The sequence below is a fragment of the Marmota marmota genome, unplaced genomic scaffold (genome assembly GCF_001458135.2).
Source record: "Marmota marmota marmota unplaced genomic scaffold, marMar, whole genome shotgun sequence".
NCBI classification, from domain to species: Eukaryota; Metazoa; Chordata; class Mammalia; order Rodentia; family Sciuridae; genus Marmota; species Marmota marmota.
Genome location: NW_026000169.1, coordinates 12,059,615 through 12,079,661, shown reverse-complemented (window position 1 = coordinate 12,079,661; position 20,047 = coordinate 12,059,615). Strand labels below are relative to the sequence as shown.

At 33.6% G+C, this 20,047-nt stretch overlaps 1 protein-coding gene across 6 annotated transcripts in view; it reads left to right on the top strand.

Annotated features, from left to right (window-relative positions):
- Positions 1–20,047, top strand: part of Dnai7 (dynein axonemal intermediate chain 7) — a 73,421-nt gene that overhangs the window by 25,779 nt on the left and 27,595 nt on the right. For all 6 annotated transcript variants that reach the window (XM_048787321.1, XM_048787322.1, XM_048787319.1 and 3 more), the window contains 3 exons: positions 1,827–1,973; positions 4,979–5,082; positions 6,738–7,092. In XM_048787321.1, coding sequence (XP_048643278.1) covers positions 1,827–1,973; positions 4,979–5,082; positions 6,738–7,092 — 606 coding nt within the window. The remainder of the gene's footprint in view (positions 1–1,826; positions 1,974–4,978; positions 5,083–6,737; positions 7,093–20,047) is intronic.

Below are 20,047 nucleotides of genomic sequence, written 5' to 3'. Positions count from 1 at the left end.
CTTATATAAACATGGAATATATCTTATTCTAATTAGAACAGACATGATGCCAGTTCATGAATCTGGATCTTGGCAATTATCTGGGAGGTGGTGAGTTATGTCTGATTAATTTCACTGTCTTTCCTATTCCTATTCCCCCTTCCCTTCCCTTCTTTCTCCTCTGTCTAATCCATTTAACCTTCTATTCTTCCCCTCCCTACCTTGTTGTGAGTTAGCATCCACATATCAGGAGAACATTTGGCCTTTGGTTTTTTAGGATTGGTTTATTTCACTTAGTATGATAGTCTCTAGATCCATCTATTTATTAGCAAATATCATAAAGTCATTCTTATTTATGACTGAGTAATATTCCATGTGTATATGTATCGAAACAATTTTTAATCTATTCATCTGTTGAAGGGCACCCAGGTTGGTTCCATAGTTTAGCTATTGTGAATTGAGCTGCTTTAAACATTGATGTGGCCACATCACTATACTATGCTGAGTTTAAGTCCTTTGGGTATTTGCTGAAGACTGATATAACTGTGTCAAATGGTGATTCCATTCCTAGTTTTTTGAGTAATCTCCATACTGCTTTCCAGAGCAATTGCACCAATTTTCAGGCTCATCAGCAATGTAAGAGTTGACCCTTTTTCCTCACATCCTTGCCAACATTTATTGTTACTTATATTCTTGAAAATTGCTATTCTGACTAGAGTAAGGTGAAATCTCAGTGCAGTTTTAGTTTGCATAGCTCTAAGTGCTACAGATGATGTTGTATATTTTTTCACATATTTGTTACTATTTTTTCTTTTGAGAAATGTCTGTTTAGTTTCTTTTCCCATTTATTGATTGGGTTATTTGTTTTTTGAATATCCTGGAAATTAACATCTTATCTGAGGTGCAGGTGACAAAGATTTTCTCCCATTCTGTAGGCTCTCTTTTCATGGTCTTGATTGTTTACTTTGCTGTGAAACTTTTTAGTTTGACACCATCCCATTTACTGGTTTTTTATTTTACCTTTTATACTTCAGGAATCTTGTTGAGGAAGTTAGTTCTCAAGCTGACATGTTGAAGTGTTGGGCCTACCTTCTAGTAAGTTTCTAGGTTGCTGGTCTAATACCTAGGTCTTTGATCCATTTTGAGTTGAGTTTTGTGCAGATAGGGGTTAAATTTTATTCTACTACATTTGGATTTCCAGTTTCCCTAGCACCATTTGTTGAAGGTGGTAAGCTTTTTAAGAGGTGAGGTATAGTAGAAGGTAATTAGGTCATGAGAGCTCCATCATCTTAAAAGGATTAATGTGTTCTTGAAGGAGTTGGTCTGGTCTCCTGGGAGTGGATTAGTCCTCTTGAGAATAGTTTGTTATAAGTGATCATGGCACCACCTCTGACTCCCTTCTTTGTGTGTGCCATTCTTATACATGTTTCCACCATTGTGAGGCCATTATTAAAATGGAGCAGATGCTGGTGCCATGTTCCTGAACCTATGTGAGCTAAATAAACTACTTCTCTTTTAAAAAGTACCCAGCCTTGGGTATTCTGTTTTAGCAATACAAACTACACTAACATATTCCTATTGTTTCAGAGTCTTAAAGAAGTCAAAATTTTTCATTATTTGTCATTTTGCTAATGAAAGCTCTATTATACTTAGTGGAGAATATTTAAAAGGGAGTTTGGGAGGAAATATTTTTATGATCTTAAATTATAGAATGAATACAGAAAGGATTTCTACATGTTTCACTGAGGATAAAAAGTTTCTCAATCCAAAAGTGATATAACATCCCCCTTTTACTTTTAATTTGACTATTTGTCAGTGGATTAATGTAAATATTCTTTATATTACAGCTAATTGAAAAGTTGAAATTGATTTTAATGGAAACTCCACCATTTGATTTGCAAGAACAAAATGTAATACAATACCAAGGATCAATTCTACAACTTCAGGAGCTCCTTCATCTTAAGTTTAACAAAGCCACAGAAATACTTCTCAGAGTATGTGTGAACTTTCCAAATAATACTAACATTTAAAAACATTAAAATTTTGTACTATACAATAAAATAATTCAATTTTCTTAAAATATTAAAAGGGTATGGAAAAATTAGGATAACTTGAAGCACACATATTTAATGCAGATTTAGTAACTGTTAACATTTTTAAAGAAATATCATCGATATAACTGAAGTCAATTTTCTGATACATGCCAAGGTTTACTAAGTTCACTATGAAAATAAGTTTACAAAACAGTATTAGAAATTCACTTTGAGTAAATCATTTGGCACAAGATTACAAGTATTGATATTCTATTTTTCTCTAACTTTTTATTTTAAAAGCACTATATTTGAATGTGAAATTTGAAGAATAGTACCATGAATCCCCAAATACTCGCTATGTCGATCTAATTCATTTTTTATCTTTACTGAGCTATAATTGATATGTATTAAAATCAATAATATTTAAATGTCTGGTAGTATTCTTTATCTCTATATTTTCTTTACCATTTGAAAATTGTTGTTATTACATTTTATCCCCAAATAACACTATAACCATAAATTAATATACCTAACAAAAAATTATAATTTCATAATTCTCATATTCAACATCCTGTAATTTCCCATGAATGGCTTTTATAACTATTTTGTTTTAGCTTGATTTTTAAAAAAAATCTACAGGCAGACATTTGTTTAGGCCATTAAACCAATTATTATTTTTCCTTTTGTCTAGAGCACAGTCCTTTGTATCAGTTTGGTAGAATATTTTGTAATTAAAAAAAATACTACAAAGAAACCTTCCACTAAATATCTTTTACTAAGCTTATTGTTAGCATTATTATTCCTATTTTAATTTTGCACCTGTTACATGTGTAGTTGGACAAAAGAGGTAAGTAAATATGTATTCTAATTACTAGTAATCGAGATTTTTATCTTAAAAGAGGTACAGTATTTTTTATAATCTTTTACATAATATCAAATTTGAAATAGAAATATCAATATGAAGAAAATTTTATTGCATAAAAAGTAACTAAGGGGCTAGGACTGTGGCTTACAGTAGTGCACTTGGCTGGCATGTGTGAGGCACTGGATTCAATTCTCAGCACCACATAAAAATAAATAAAATAAAGGTCTATCAACAACTAAAAAAAAAAAAGTAAAAACTAAGAGAACTGGAGGTGTAGCTCAGTGGCAGAACATTTGCCTAGAATGCAGGAGGCCCTGGATTTAATCCCTAGCACATGCACTTAAAAAAAGAACCAAGACTAATTATAGTAAATAGCTAATTCCAGATCTGGAGAAGGAAAAGTAAAAGATGAGGCTATATTACCTTATTGTGTTAGATAGCAAGCAAACACTTAATTAAAAGATTAAGGGGGTCATATCAAAGGGACAGGGATCAGCTTAAAAGGAGTCTTATTGGCTAAAAATGGAATAATTTGAATAGCAGAAAGAATAATAACTATTATTAATTATAACACATTAAACAAATAAAAATCTAAGAATCTATGGTGATCCTTCAAAAAGGGGAAATGGGATGGGGGAGAAACAATTGTTTGTAGAAGAAGACTATCCAAGTAAAGATGGAAATATAAGTTAGAAAATGACTATTTTCCAATCCCCAATATTATAATTGATTCAGATAAGGATCCTTAAGAGCTACCTAAATGATGATATGAAAAGCTGTTAAGGAATGCATTATTCTCTTAGTTCCAAAGTATTCGACCTCAGATTACTAAGCAATTAGAAAAACAACAACAACAACAACCACAGCAACAACAACAACAACAACAACAACAAAAAACAAAACAGAAAAAGTACCTTGCAGTAAGAAGTGATATTAACCAAGTGACCAAGTTTTTATCATTAATAGTTGGACATCAGATGCCTCCAGATGCAATATGAAGAACATGATATAACTTTATTTATGGTTCCTTTTAAAAATTTGCTCTTTTTAGAATATTTTGATATGTTTATAGAAGCATAGAATATGTCTTATTCTAAGATCCCAGTCTTGTAGATGTACACAATATTGAGATATGATGCCTTTTTTGCTGAAAATATTTGATTTAAATTTAATTTAATCCCTAGTCTTTCCAGTGCAGAGAAAAGTAAATGGGATAGAGGACCAAGTTAAACAATACCATGAGGAAATAATCATGTAAATCTACAGTTTAGAACAGTTCTAAGAATCTATTCTAGATACTCCCAAAAGTTAATGTTACAGAAAACAAGTGTGGAAGAATAATCACTTTTAAAAATAAATCAGCAACAAGTACAGTTTGCAAAACTTTTTGTACTATAGCCATCAAATATGTATTGATTTATTTAACCCCTTTCTGAGAGCTTATTTCTTGAGCAACAGACATCAAACTATTAGTCTGTAAAATTCTTGAGATCATCCTTAAGTGTTTAATGGTAGACGATTATCACTGAAGTAGCAAAACACATGATTCATTTGGATTTCATGAACTGGATATTGTGCTTTCTAGACTTGTGTGTTTGTGATAGGCTGACCTCAATTTACAATTTAATAAGTTACAGAGAAAGAAGCATGCATAAAGTTGAAATGAAAAGTCAATATTCTGATGTTAAAATTAAAAATGGTAACACAATAATCATCCTAGATTCTACCTGGGAATAAAGGATCACCTGTGTTTTGGATTTTGTTTTGGATCAAATTCAGAGCCTCTCTCACTGAGCTACAACTCCAGTCCTTTAGGAACTACTTTAATCATTAGATACCTTAAGAGAAACTGAGTAGAAAAAGGAAAGGTATATTTAATTATATAAATGTTTGCATCCTTAGGAGAAAGTTTTTAGCAGTCCTTTATCATTTTGATCGAAATTTCTTTGTACTAAAGTTATTCTTTTAGTTAATTAATGAAAGGAATCTAATACATAAGGAATGAAACAACTTGTTTAAGTTGTATAATTTAGTAGGACTCTGGACCTATATAATGTTTTATTTCTTCTCCTCCATCTAGTGTTTATTTTTTCTTTTACAGCAAGCTAGTACTTTAGCAGATTTGGACAGTGGGAATATGGAAAAAGTAATTCAAGATGAAAATGTTACTCTGTATGTGTGGGCAAACCTGAAGAAGAATCCAAGGTACCCGGATGGGGAATATTTTCCCTATACATGTGACATTAGAGTCACATCATCACTGGCAGGCCTGTTGCATAATAGCATGGTATATGTGGAAAAACCCATATTAGGAAGTCAGTCAACTGGAGTTGTAAATGGCTAAGTAACCTGCCTTTTACCCTAGGAAAGTTACTTAGCCTGTTGAGCTTCAGTTCATCACCAGTAAAATAACACCTCTATTACTTGACTTAATATGATTTGTTTGAAGATTAAGCACAATGCATGTAAAAGTTATAGCATAGTATTTAGTGTAAATAAACTATCAATAAATGTTGGGTTTTCCCTCTTCTTCTTCTACCTAAGCCTCGGCATCCCAAAAAAGTACATGTGGTGAATACTTTCTACACAGCAATCTGAAACTTTTAAAAAACATATACTTATCTTTTTGAAATGTTAAACATAATATATTTTCACACTGATTATTTCCTAGATATTTTTTAATGTTTTCCCAACTACTTTCAACAAAGAGACATATTTCTGAGGAATGATGTTGATAATGACAAATTTCTGATCACTTGATTGCTGTTTGGTATTAAATTTTGGTATTTTGATTTAATTGAGTTAGTATGGCTGTGAATTTCAGAAATTACCAGAATAAAAGTTAGAAGCCTTGGATTCTGGTTCTAGCTGAAAAGACTAATCATATGAATATAAACTTTATTTTTGCTATTTAGTAAAAGAAAGGAGCAAAATATTCCTTAAATTCCACTCACTACAAAATACTGTGGTTTAAAACTAATCACAGACAATATGTAACCTGTTTTTGGAAAATATGTCAGTAGAAGAGTGAAGGAAATTAATCTGTATAGTTTGGTAGGAATAAAAATAAAACAAATAATTCTGTATTCACTACCCAGGTTTAAGAAGAGAATTAAGCTGGTATCTGTTAGTATAATAAGGAATAGTGGAGGGAAAACAAGTTTGGTTTTATTTTGATGATGATGAGGTGATAATATAAACAGGACAATTTGGTGCTGGACTTTTTAAATTTAAAGTACTATGAGATACCAAAGTGAAACTGGCTGAAAGCATTTTGTTTTCTGAAAAAGAAACAGAGAGAAATCTAAGGTGGAGTATATTTGGAGAAGTCATCAATAATGAACCTGTGGTTCTTAATTTTTTGGGGTGTCATAGGTTTTTCTTAACATCAAATAATTATATACATTCACACTCATAGAAGAGCAGTTTTTGACCTATTAAAGTCCATTTAGGGATGCCTATGCCAGGAAAAAGTAAAACTCATGTTAGATACTCCTCATAATATAAACAGAAATTGAGGCCACAGAAATGACACTATCCAGAGTGTATATAGAGGAAGAAGAGAAGAGAACCTAGGACGGAGCATGGAGTAATGTCAACATTTTAAGGGTGATTAGAAAGGAAACACACAGGAGACTAAAGGTGCTGCTATAAATGAGGGAGTCGGGTATGGGGTTATGGATCCCAAGAGGGTGTTTGAGAAAAATAGCATCAGCAACTGGGTCCAAATGCTGCCAACAAAACAGGTCTGAATGGGATGTAAAACAGGAGCAAAATGGAAATGGAAAGAAGTAATGCTTAGGTATAAATTTGAAATACACCCAAAATTTCCTAGGATCTCATGCTTTTTGTTTTGACAGGTACAAAAGTATCAAATTCGCTGGAACACAAATTGGATTTGAAATTCCAAAGATATTGGCAACAAGTGACATTGCTCTCCGACTCCTACATACTCACTATGATCATGTTTCTCCACTGAAGCTTGTTCGAACAGAACAAGAAAACAATTTTCTAATGACTGAGACTGTCACAGATGAAGGAACTAAGACTACAGAAGTCAAGACTACAGAAGTCACGACTATAGAAGTCAAGACTATAGAAGAACCAGTCAGCCAAGAGGACCAGGAGGAGTGTAAACCACAAGAAAGTGGCTCTCTCATAAATTCCGAGGATGAAATAAAAGTTGAAGATCAAGATGTTACTGAAGCACAAAGGGTAGGACACATCTAAATTCATATTCTTTTCTTTGTTCAAATAAATGTTGTTAATTTCCCTTTGTTGCAAGATTTTTCCTAAACAACTAGAAATTATCTTTAAAGTCACTTTCTTGCCAGTGCCTCAATTTGTAATGCATGTTTTCTTGCCTTCTGTTAAGAGTCCCTATTCATAGTTGAGCTACTGGTTTCAACAGTCTAAAAGTTCTGCACAGGATGGCTCATTTTTATATTAGGCACACTCCTGGAATGCTTTGAAGCCATGTAATTTTAGTGTATTTTTTATATAGTTTAAACTCACTCAAAGGAACTTTCCATTGACTACAAACTTATAGTAAACACTTTTATAAACCTGAAGGATTATCTTACATTACTCTGTTACTTTCTCAGTATTTTGTTTTCTGAAAAAGCATTTTGTAGAGTAAAAGTTGATTTTCTTAAAACATCACATTCCTCTCAAAACTTGGTGTGTGTGTGTGTGTGTGTGTGTATTATTAGATAAATTTAATAATTATTGTCCTTTGGATGTTTTCTGCTTTCTTCTTGTTCTTTTTTAAAAATTAGAGCTTTATAGTTATATATAGTAGTTGGGTTCATCTGAACAAACTCATACATGCATGTAATTGGATTTCAGTTTATGATTCCCCTTTCCCTCCTGTCCTCCCTCCCCTCCTCTGTTCTCCTTCCTCTACTCTACTAGACTTCCTTATTTATATTTGATTGGTTCTTTTTACTTATACAAAATAGTGAAATTCCTTGTGGTATGTTTATATATGCACATAACATGATTTTTTAAAGAATTTATTTTGCATTGTCTCCCAGTTCCCATCCCTCCACTCTGCCCTTCCATCTCTTTCTTCTACATTACTTCTCTTTCCTTTATCTTTATATTATCTTATTCTTTCTTTCCCCTTTCCATTATTTTACTCTAGCTTCTGCATATGAGAGAAAACATTGGACCTGTGAATTTCTTAGTTTGGCTTCTATTGTCAAGATTTTCAAGCCATTTACTTAATTAATATGTGAAAAAGTTGTCTTTTGAAAATTAAGTAATACTTTTTCAAAGCTAAGGAGCTTATTTGTTTACCCATAGCACATTTGTATTTTAAGAGGAAACCAAAATGTCAGGTTTTCCTACAAATGCTTAAAGACGTAAAATACATTGCTTTATTGATTTATTTTCTTTAAACATTGGAAAGAATTGAGGATTAGATTGGAAAGAATTGAGTTTTAGATTGAAAATCTGAAATAAAAATATGAAAATTTTGATATTCTAAGAACATACATATTGAAAAATACCATTTGAAATATACTAGCATCAAAAATTATAAAAACTCTAAAGCAGTATAGGAAATGGATATGACATAATGCTAAATACAAAGAATAGTATTTTCAGTATGAATATAACTAAATAAAATTTAAGGCTTAAAGGGAGAAGAACCCAGAAATCTGTTCTCAGCTGATAGAGAGGTAGGAAATAAGTGGTTTATTCTCTTTAAAAATTTGCTAGGAGGCTGGGTTTGTGGCCCAGTGATAGATTGCCTGAGTCACATGTGTGAGGTACTGGGTTTGATTCTCAGCACCACATATAAATAAATGAATAAAATAAAGGTCCATCAACAACTAAAAAATTTTTTTTTTTTTAAAAATTTGCTACTTTTAAAAGATGTTCTTTGAGTAATAAGATTATTTTTTAAAATCTTTATTTTAAATTCCAGGTAGCATAAATTTAATAGAGTTTAACATTATTTTTAGTTCTCTTCACTTTCCTAGACATATGAAATAATATAATCTTTGCTCCCCCTTGAAGTTAGGCATGATATGTGACTCACTTTAACTAATAAAGCAGAGTGGACATTACAAATTGATGACTAAGGGGATAAGGGTAGAATGGATAAATAGAACTAGACCTAAAATTATTTCAATGTACAGTAAGGAGCCAAAATGAAACCCTACTAAGTTAAAATGTGGCAAGATTTGTGATTTTAAATTCTTGAAAATGAAGAATACAAGGTATAAAAATTATTATGAGCATGAGAGTATCAAGAAATATTTTTTCTTTTTTTAATTTTTTAATTTTTTTTTAGTTGTAGGTGGACACAACAGCTTTAGTTTTATTTATTTTTATGTGGTGCTGAGGATCAAACCCATTGCCTCACACATGCCTCACACAAGCACTCTACCACTAAGCTACAACCTCAGCCCTAGAAATATTTATTCTTGATCTGTCAAAACATTAGACAATTCTCCCCTACTGAACCAAGTTTTATTGTCATAATTAATGTTTTATAAAATTTATAGGCATTTTATATAAGAATTATATTAATTTAAAAATTGTGAAACAATAATTGGAATCAAACATTTGATTCATTCTCGGTGAATTCAAAACCACCGGTTTTGAATGGCCCTTACCAATGTATTCATCTATGCCCTGATTTTGTTATCACTTAATGTTACATTGAACAATTTCAGCTTATAATGATGACAAAAGTACCCAAATGCTAATATTGAAAGTGCTGCAAGAGTGCATCAAGGAAAAGCATTATGCTGGATAGTTAAATGCACATTTTACAGAATACTCAAATAGTCCAAGAAACTCTACATCATGCAATTAGCGGTATAGCAGAAATTGTTTATTTTATGATAAACATGTGATATGATAGCTTTCCAGAGCTTGGAAAGCTTGGTCAAAAACTGTGAATGGAGGGACTTGATGTCATCAGAGGATTTTAAAAAAGCATAGTGATTGAATATCAGATGAGAATAACACCATTTCTAGGGCATATCCTTTCAATGCCCCCAGACAGGTATGTGTGTAAGCTTATGCTTATATGTATGTGCTCTGTTCTTCCAAAACTCCTGTAGCATTCTGAAAAAGCTAATATAAATAAGACTGGAGTCTGTAAGTTTTCCATTGAAATGGGAAAATCCAGTAGTAGTGGTAAAGTACATTATTCCAAGGCAGGAGGATAGAGCCATCTCCTGAGGAGGAGGTGGAGGTGATAGCCAGAAAAAGCAGTCCTTCACCTCTAAGCAACACATTATGCAAGGAGAGAGGGCAGACTTCAACATTCATTAGCTGGACCTAAATCTGCCACCGATGTTGAGCAATGAGAACTATCTTTTGTAGTTCTGAGTAGATGCAGAGCAAAAATCACTACATTTATAAAGACAGCAGTTCAAAAGAGGAGGACAAGATAATTATATGGAATCAGAGAGGTGGGAGATGAAAAACTGGTGGATGAAAGCGGGAGGTTCAATATCTATAACAAATGAAGTACCATAATTTGAGAATAGAAAGGATGAGTTTGATGTAATAATTGGCACTTGCAACTGGCTTAGATTTAAAATGAAATAAATATTGATTCTTTATAAAGTTTAAAATCGGATTAAAAGTTTAATATAAAAAAAATTAAAACTCAAGAACATAATAAAAGTATTTGAAGGGAATGTAGGAAATTTTTAAAATTTTTACTATGAAGGTTTTTTTTTAAATCAGTGAATCATTCAAAACCATGAATGAAAGATTAGTTAGATTTCAACATTTTGTAGCCAAATAAACCTTACTGTAAACCAATTGGAAGACTATAGACTAAGCGAAATATTTCAAAATATATGACAAATGGTTAATATGTTAATATAAAGAATTTGTACAAATCAGAAGAAAATTTTCCAACATAAAATTAAACAAAAGATGTGAGCAGACAGTGGGTGGGGGGAGTATAGCTAGTTAATAAAAATATGAAAACATATTCAAATAAGGAATAAAAATAGAACCCAAACTATCTATCTATCTATCTATCTATCTATCTATCTATCTATATAATTTCTTATCAAAATGAGTATGAGAGACACAGATGTTTTCATGTACAGTTGTTAGCAGTGTGAATTTGTTCAGTCCTTATTTTGGCAGTATGTAAATGTGCCTATGATTAGAGATTTAACATTAATAGTTCATTATTAGGAAATAATGGTACAAATAAATAAACATGTCAGTATATTCATTGACTTATTTTTTATAGTAGCAAAAGTCTGTGGATGAAAATGATTATAAAATATCCAAATACAAATAACTGTTTAAAATGACAATAGGTCTTACATGCTTTTATATGGAGAAATGTGTAGCATGTATTGTTAAGATATTTTTTTAAGTAATGTGCTCTAATTGAAATATGAATTAGTTTTTGTGAGGAGGGAGAATACTATTTGTGACTGTGTAGAAAAGAACCTGAGAACCTTTTTATCAAACTGTTTTGAGGGTGGGAAGAGGCCTGAGTAAGGTAAGAGGATGTTATCAGTGATTTTTCCTCTGTATACATTTCCGTATTTTTTGTTTTGAGTAAGTAAGGACTGAGCAGGCACTTTCCTCACAGGAAATGAAACACTATACTTCCTGTTTTGCTTTTAAAGGGGGAAAGTTCACAATTTGCCTGTGCAGCTGCATTTGTGCTTTTGCTCCCATCATTGTGAAATTCCTTCCTCCCATCACCCTCATCCATCCACTTTACCTAACTTCCTCTGATCTTTCAAGTCTTGCTTAAAATTCACCTCTGCAACTTTCCTCAGATTAAATGAGATGTCCCTCCCCTGTTCTCTGATCTTTCTGTTATAATGGTATTAAACACTAAAGGATGACCTTGAGGATAAGAATTTATTGATCAACTTCATATTTACATAGCACAGGGCCTGTTAAAGGGTAAGGGCTCTGTGACTATTTATTGAATGAAGGGAGGAAAAAGTGAATGGATGGTTAAGTGATGAAAAGCAGATCCTGGTTTCTTGTAAGCAACTTACAGTAAGGCCAGCCACCATGTCATAAAGATTTAGCTCCTTATGCTCACATCCAATTATTCTGTGTTTTAGGGAAACTTAAGACCCTTTCCATTGGAGCTGGGTGTGCTGGAGATCATTTCTGCTACCTTTCAGGATTCTACAAGCTTGTCACTAGGGACCTTCTTCTTGCAGCGACCCAACATAGAACGTGGTGATGGGAAGACTCTTCCCACCACAGTGGCAGCCCCTGGTTGCTCCTCACATTGGGGCTCTTGAGTTTGCAGTCATATTTAGGTATGATGTTTGAGTTTGTATTTCTTTAAAATGACAGGCACATGGGAATGCTCATAACCCTAAATGTCATCCATAACACTACATTTTTGTGTGGTAAAATGCATTCTGTGTAAATTAAAGATTACCCATAAAATGAATAGACAGCTTTACTTTTTTGTTTTTCTTTGTTTTCTTTCTTTTATGTTTGTTTTGTTCTTCTGCATTGGAACCTGAACCCAGAGGCACTCTACCACTGAGCTACATCCCCAGACCATTTTACTTTTTATTTTGAGACAGGGCTTGGCTAGGTTGTCTAAGCTAGCTTAGAATTTGCAACCCTCCTACCTCAGCCTCTTGATTTGCTGGGATTACAGCACCCAGTTCTATGTTTTATTTTTAGAGGAAGAAGATTCTCTATTTTTACATTTTTTGTTTACCTCCATAATTTTAGATTGGCATATTTTAATAAATATGTCTCAAATCTTTGTCTTTGAAAACTGATTATAATGCAAATATGGCTTAATAATACAAGAACTTGTGACTTCAGAGACCTGAATTATGATTTATATGTGAGGTAATCAAAATAATCAATATTTAATACTTGGTTAGCTTAAAAAATTAAATCCTTTACAGATTGTAGTCATTGTTTCTTTTTGAGGAGTCTATTAAGAACTTGACCACTAGAGGGCTCTTAATACCATATCTTAGTTAACTTAAAATGGATACTACTAAAAGTATAGTAGGTATTGTCCTCCTAATTAATAGATCATTAAAAAAAATTAGAAAGGCCTAAATTAAGAGTACATATTTATGAAAATTTTAGAAATAATAATTTCCCTCAGAAATAATGATTTAAGAGTTGTACTTGATAGAATATAGGTCTTTGAACTTTTTTAAAGGATGCATTTTGTAGGAATTTATTTATTTTTTTTACTGGAGGAATTTAGATAAGAAGGGAAGGAAGATATTCTGGACAGTATGTGAAAGGTATGGATATATGAAATAGCTTTATGGATTTGGGAATTTCTTGGCATCATCATGGATAAATTAAAATCCATGAACATAGCCCATGTAAAAAAAACCTAATATCAAAGTTCCTTAACATTCAGCAACCTTCAACTTTCCACAAATTGACTTTGCAAGTACATTTCCATGATCATAACTTGGACCTTGTTCTTTTTTCTTTACTCAACAAATATTTGTTGAGTGCCTGCCTCTAGGTTCCTGGCCCTTAGGAGACCACTGGGGAAAGGACAAGTAAGGTTCCTGCTCTTAAAATTTTATACAATTCAGGAGAACCCAACAATAAATAAGAAAAAATGGACAATACCAGATGATAATAAATGCCATGAACAGGATTAAAATGGTGGTGGTATTAGATTGGGTCTTTAGAAAGGCCTGCCCACTGAGGTAATTTTTAAGCTAAGATCCAAATCACAAGAAAAATTAGTTAATGACTGAGGTGAAAATACTCTTAGGACACAATTATAATTATTACAAAGGTTGTAAGGCAGAAGTGAGGACCAGGAAGAAAAAACATAGTGTGATGAAGTCAGAGAGTGAGGCAGGGCCAGATAAAGCAGGGCCTTGCAGGCCTGCATGAAAAGTTGGGGTTTTATTGTAAATGCAACAGGAAGCTATTAAAAGACTAAGTAGGAGAGGGACATGATCTGATGTAAGGCTTTGAAAGATTATTCTGGCTGCTGTGTAGAGAACAAATTGGGAGAAGCCAGAATAAAAAATATAGTATCTAGTTTAATAGTACTGGTAGAACATAGTCCAAGTCACAGTGGCTTGGACAAAGGTGACAATAAGAGTCCTGGGAAAATGGATATATTTGGGATATGTCTTGGAGGCAAAATAAACACATCTTGTCAACTAGGTAGATGGTGGTACAATCTACTGAGAAGGACAAGAATGGGAGATGATGGCATTGAAACAAGTTTTGTTTGGGTCATAGTAACTTTGGGGCCTACAAATAGGAATGCCTAGTACACATTTCCTCTGGAGTTCAAAGGATTGTCAGACACAAGTACCATGAACATGTTCTTGTGCTGGTTGTTCATTGCACTTCTAGAAGCAACCAATGCACACCATGTATGGCTTGAAAGGCATTAGTAGCTGCTATTTGGGAACCATTGGCCTTTAGACAGTACTTTATTAAAGCCACAGGAGTGAATGAGACTTTAGCAGATTCAGGATAATCATTACTTTTATCCAAAATGAAGCAAATAATGCTATATTTCCAAAATCATCTTCTATTTCTGTCAAGAAATTATTCTGAAGTCATGGTTAAGTTATCTTTAAGTAGAATTCAGATCAATTAATGTTTTTATGTAGATCTTTGAATGACAAAAAGGTTTGAGACATTCTATCTGTAAAGTGTTCAGTGCTGACATTTTGAGGATGTGCAGTATCAGCATTACTACTTCTTTAATAGTTGTTGTCAGCAGTCTCCTGTATTCTCTATGGATACTTTTATGATTTTTGTGGGTTTTGGTTGGTTTAGTTATGTTTGTATATTTAAATCTTTTATCTATTTTGAATTTATTTTAAAATGAGAAGAATGTATCTAAATTTATTTTATTGTGAATCTTAGCCAGCTGTCTTAATACATTAACCATATAAACCTTCTATTGACCTGAAATGCCATATGGCAAATTTCCAAGTGGATTCTAAGACCTGTTTTTGGAATCTCTATGGTTTTCACTAACCCATCCAATTATGAGTCAGATTGTGTTTATAAAAATTCAGATTGTAATGCAAAAAAAACCCCTCCAAACAACAACAACAACAAAATACAAAGTACATGTATAATGGCATAAATTGGCATGAACATACTTTATATACAGGGATACAAAAAATTGTGCTCTATATGTATGATAAGAATGCATTCCATTGTTATGTATTAAAAATAATAAAATCAATAAAAATTCAGATTGCACACATATTAAAAGAATTTACATGACACAACATGAGTACATTCATAAATTTACAATGAAAAACACTTTTCTGGTGTTCCACAAAGTTCTTCCATATTATAAGCCAATTTATATATATATATATATATAGAGAGAGAGAGAGAGAGAGAGAGAGAAAGAGAGAGTGCCCCAAAGTGCCTTTGAAATGTTATACTTTAACTACCTTCTCTGCCTTATATTTTATTAACCTTTCCAAGCAAACATATTTTTTGAAAATGTTATTTACTATAAACTTATTATAAACCTGTAAACTTAGTGCAATTTACATAAAAAATTCCAGTTGGCAATTGTCAAGTCTTAAAAAAAACTATTAAAGTCTTTCTAGAAGAAAAAAAATACATGGAAAATAACTAGTTTTGTAAAAGAATTATGAAAGAGGCTTCCATTACAAGATATAAATCATGATAAAAGTGTGAATAAAGGAGTACTTTTTCAGCTTCATTCCAACAAACACAGGAGTTTTATAATGTATAAAACCATGAAGGATTATATTGTCAACAGATGAGGTCTGAAGTTCAAGTGTTGTACAAGAGTGTGTTCTGATGACACAGCTGTAAACTTTCCCTCTGAAGATTCAATACTTGAGTCTGCTGAAATCAACTGTGGACAGATTAACAGGAGAAAAAGCATACACATTAAATGTGCACAGGAGCCAAACAAAATCTGAAACTCAAAGAAGGTCCAAGATGCTGGAAGCTTAAACATTTGCTTCACAGGAAGAGGAAAATGAGGGAGGCAGGGCATTTAGAAGTTTGGAAATGATTTTTAGGGAGATGAATGAATGGGACGAAAGGGGCAGACAATGGCCTGGAACAAAGTTCTTTGGGCTCTGGATAAGGTGTTTGATTTTCAGCCTTTGCCTCTGTGATACAGCTTTACTCTTCCTTGGTTAATGAAAATTTGGTAAGAGGACTGAAGGCAATTATGTTCCTGTTTGGCAGATCTGGCTGTTAGGTAGATACAGGAACTTCAGAGAAAAGCCTCTCCCTGAACTTGAGTTAGGTGGATGTCAAGGGAAGGTCAGAGGGACTTTCGTTTTTGAGAGAGCTCCTTAGGCCTCTTTCACTTTCTATTAGTTTTTAGTATGCTGAAACATTGAGCCTTTAGTTATCATTTTTTGAGACTTGTTACTGCAGCTTTCTGTCACTAAAACAAATTACCTGAGATAGTTAATTTATGAAGAGAAAAGTTTATTTTGGCTCTGGTTTAAAGGTTCCAGTTCACAAAGGGTGAACTCAGTTGCTTTTAGGCCTGTGATGTGGGTGCCAGTTGACAATGGCAAGGAGAGCATAGCAAAGCAAACTGCTGTCCTCATGGTCAGGAATCAGAGAGAAAGGGGTTAGGGCCCCACAATCCCCTTTGGGGGCACACCCCTAGGACCTAAGAACCATCTAAAATTATCCTCCTTCTAAAGGTCCACAGCAGCTTCCAATAGCCCTACTCTGAGGACCAAGCCTTCAAATAAACACATGAACTTTTGAGAGACTTCAACATCTATATTATAGCAGCTCCTACACTGCAATCACAGAAAAACATTCTAGAGTAGCTACCAAGATGCAGGAACTTACACAAATCTATAAATTGGCCCACTGCTTCCTTCATCAAGAAGTCTAACTTCAAAAGTTAGTCAAAATCAAAAAGTCAATTGAGCTTGAGTAATATAAAAATTAAAAACTTTTTTAAACTATGTAACACCACAGGTTAAATTCAGGATTATTCTCTTTATTGTGTGATAACATAGAAGTTGATATTTTCTTGTTGCATGCTGACATACTGTGGAAAAATTCTGTTGAAAGAGTCTGAATAATTCTTAATGTTCTTCAAGGTAAGAAGCCAGTTTGAAGAATTCTCAAAGTTTTGAAGACAGGAATTAGCCTGACTTACTTCTTGGTCTGATACTTGGTGTTTTAATGATGATAATTCTTCCTATAAGAAAGAAATACAACTTGGAAGCCTAGATGACTCACAGGCACCTCAAATTCAACATGTCTAAAATTATTGACATGATTTCCCCCACTAAATCTCTGTCTCTCCTTCTGTTATCATTCTCCACTAATTACCTAAGCCAACACCTGAGATTTGACCTTATTCTCTTCCTCACCTGATATCTATATTCAATCAGGCAGTTATGCTGATTTTACCAACACATCATCTCTCATATGTGCTCCTTCTAGTGGCCCTGATCTTGCCACCCTGCATTTGTAATCCTTACTGAGCAGTCCATTCATCAGCTGACCATTGGCATACTCTTTCCAAATACAAGTTTCTTCATGTTAGTTTCCTATTAAAGGCCTTTTGTGGTCTCTCCTTCACCCACAGGAGAAATCCTGGTTTTCAAAGGGCATCCAAATTTTTTCATAAAGTAACCCCTGCATCTTTCCGGTCTTCTATTTTTTATACCCTCCTGACATGCCTCCTTCTATTCATACCAGACTAAATGGGGTGCTTGGCACCCTCTGTTTTGCTCATGCTTGGAATTCCCTCTCACCATTTTTGGTGAAGCCCTAATTGTCTTTCAATATTTAGTTCAAACTTTACCACCTTTAGGTAGTGCTTGTTGTCATTACCTACCTGTTTTCTCAGAGAATTGGGGAATTGTGGATCCCTTACCTTCCATTGTAGCACCTACAAAATTATATTATACCTATTTCTTTATTTGTTTCCTCAGTAAACTGGAAAATCCTTAAGACAGTTTTTTTTTCTTTTTAATTCCTAGTGTTCTTGTCAGTTTTTTTTTCTTTTTTAATTCCTAATGTCTAGGTAATATGGTGCAATTTAGAGATCTATAAACATTCTTTGAATAAGTGAGAAGTTTCAGAGGCACCATGGAAAGGGTTGCAGAAAATAAAAGATTGTTAACACTGGTCAAGAGGAAGACACATAGCTAGGCACAGTGGCTCATGCCTATAGCAACTTGGGAGGCTGAGGCAGGAGGATCGCCAGTTCAAAGCTAGCTTCAGCAACTTAGCAAGGCACTTAGCAACTCCTCGGGATCCTGTCTCTAAATAAAATATAAAAAAGGGCTGGGGATGTGGCTCAGTGGTTAAGCACCCCTGGATTCAATCCTCAGTTACCCCACCACCCTCCGCCCCTGGGGGAAAAAAAAAAAACTCACAAAGACACACAGGGCATTACGCTGCTGAGAGTAAAGGAAAAGATAACTACGAAGGGTGACTTTGTATATGGTGATTGAGGATGGAGACTCACTCTGCAATTAAATGGCTTTGAGTTTCTGGTTAGACTTCTGACATAAGGTCCTTCTAGTGCTGCAGAAGTACTAATAGTATCTGAGGTCAAATGGAGTTTTCTGGATACCAACCAGTTTGCAAGTATCAGCACACATATACCCAATTTCTATAGCAACATTACAGTCATATTGTGCTTTACCATACACTGAATTCTTTTACTTCCATTATTTTATTCATCCCTTTAAACAGTTATGTCCCTAAGCTTCCATTTCCTTAACTAGAAGAGTTGTTTACAAGTTGTATTACATGTCTGGTACATAGTTAAGTACCAAATATCTTGTTGACAGCTCAGGATTTGAGGCTCATCATTTTAAATGACTTGTTCAAGGTCACAGAAATAAGTACTGGCAGATTTAAACAAAAATTCAGATTATTTGCACATATTTAATTGGATTATTTCTTTTAAAAAAATTTTATCCTTTTTATTTATACATGACAGTAGAATGTATTTTGACATATTACTTATACATGGAGTATAACTTCCTATTTTTTTCATTGCACATGATATAGAGTTACACTGGTCATGTATTCATACATAAACACAGGAAAGTAATGTCTGATTCATTCTACTGTCTTTCCTATTCCCTTCTCCCCTCCCTTATCTTCATCCCCCTTTGTCTAACCCAAAGTAATTCCTCTGTCCACCCTTTTTTGCGTGTTAGCATTCACATCAGAGAAAACATTTGGCCTTTCATTTATTGGGACTGGTTTATTTCACTTAGCATGTTAGTCTACAGATTCATTATTTACTGGCAAATACCATAATTTTATGTTCTTTATAGCTTTATAATATTCTATTGTGTATATATATATTTTTTTATCCACACTTCTGTTAAAGGGCGCCTATATTGGTTCGATAGTTTAGCTATTGTGAATTGAGCTGCTGTAAATATTGATGTGCCACGTCAGTATAGGTATGCTGATTTTAAATCATTTGGATATATACTGAGAAGGAGGATAACTGGATCAAATGATGGTTTCATTCCAAGTTTTCTGAGGAATCACCACAGTGCTTTCCAAAGTGCTTGCACCTATTTGCAGTCACACCAGCAATGTATAAGTGTACCTTTTCCCTCACATCCTCGACAACATATATTTTTACTTGTATTCTTGATAATTGCCATTCTGACTAGAGTGAGGTGAAATCTCAGTGTAGTTGTTTTGTTTGTTTGTTTGTTTGTTTGGTTTTTGGTACTGAGAATTGAACCCAGGGGTGCTCAACCACTGAGCCACATCCCCAGCCCTTTTTTATTTTATTTAGAGACAGGGTCTTGCTGAGTTGCTAAGTCCCTTGCTAAGTTGCTGAGGCTGGCTTTGAACTCGCAATTCTCCTGCCTCAACCTCCCAAGCAGCTGGGATTACAGGCATGCGCCACTCGGCCTCAGTGTATTGATTTGCATTTCTCTAATTGCTAGAGATGTTGAATATTTTTTCATATATTTATTGACTGATTGTATCTCTTCTGTGAAGTGCCTGTTCAGTTCCTTTGCCCATTTATTGATTGTGTTACTTGGGGGTTTTTTGGTGTTAAATTTTTGAGTTCTTTATATATCCTGGACATTAATGCACTATCTGAAGGGCAGGCAGAAAAGATTTTCTGCCATTCTGTAAGATCTCTCTTCACATTCTTGATTGTTTTCTCTCCTGTGAAGAAGGTTTTTAATTTGATACTATCCAATTT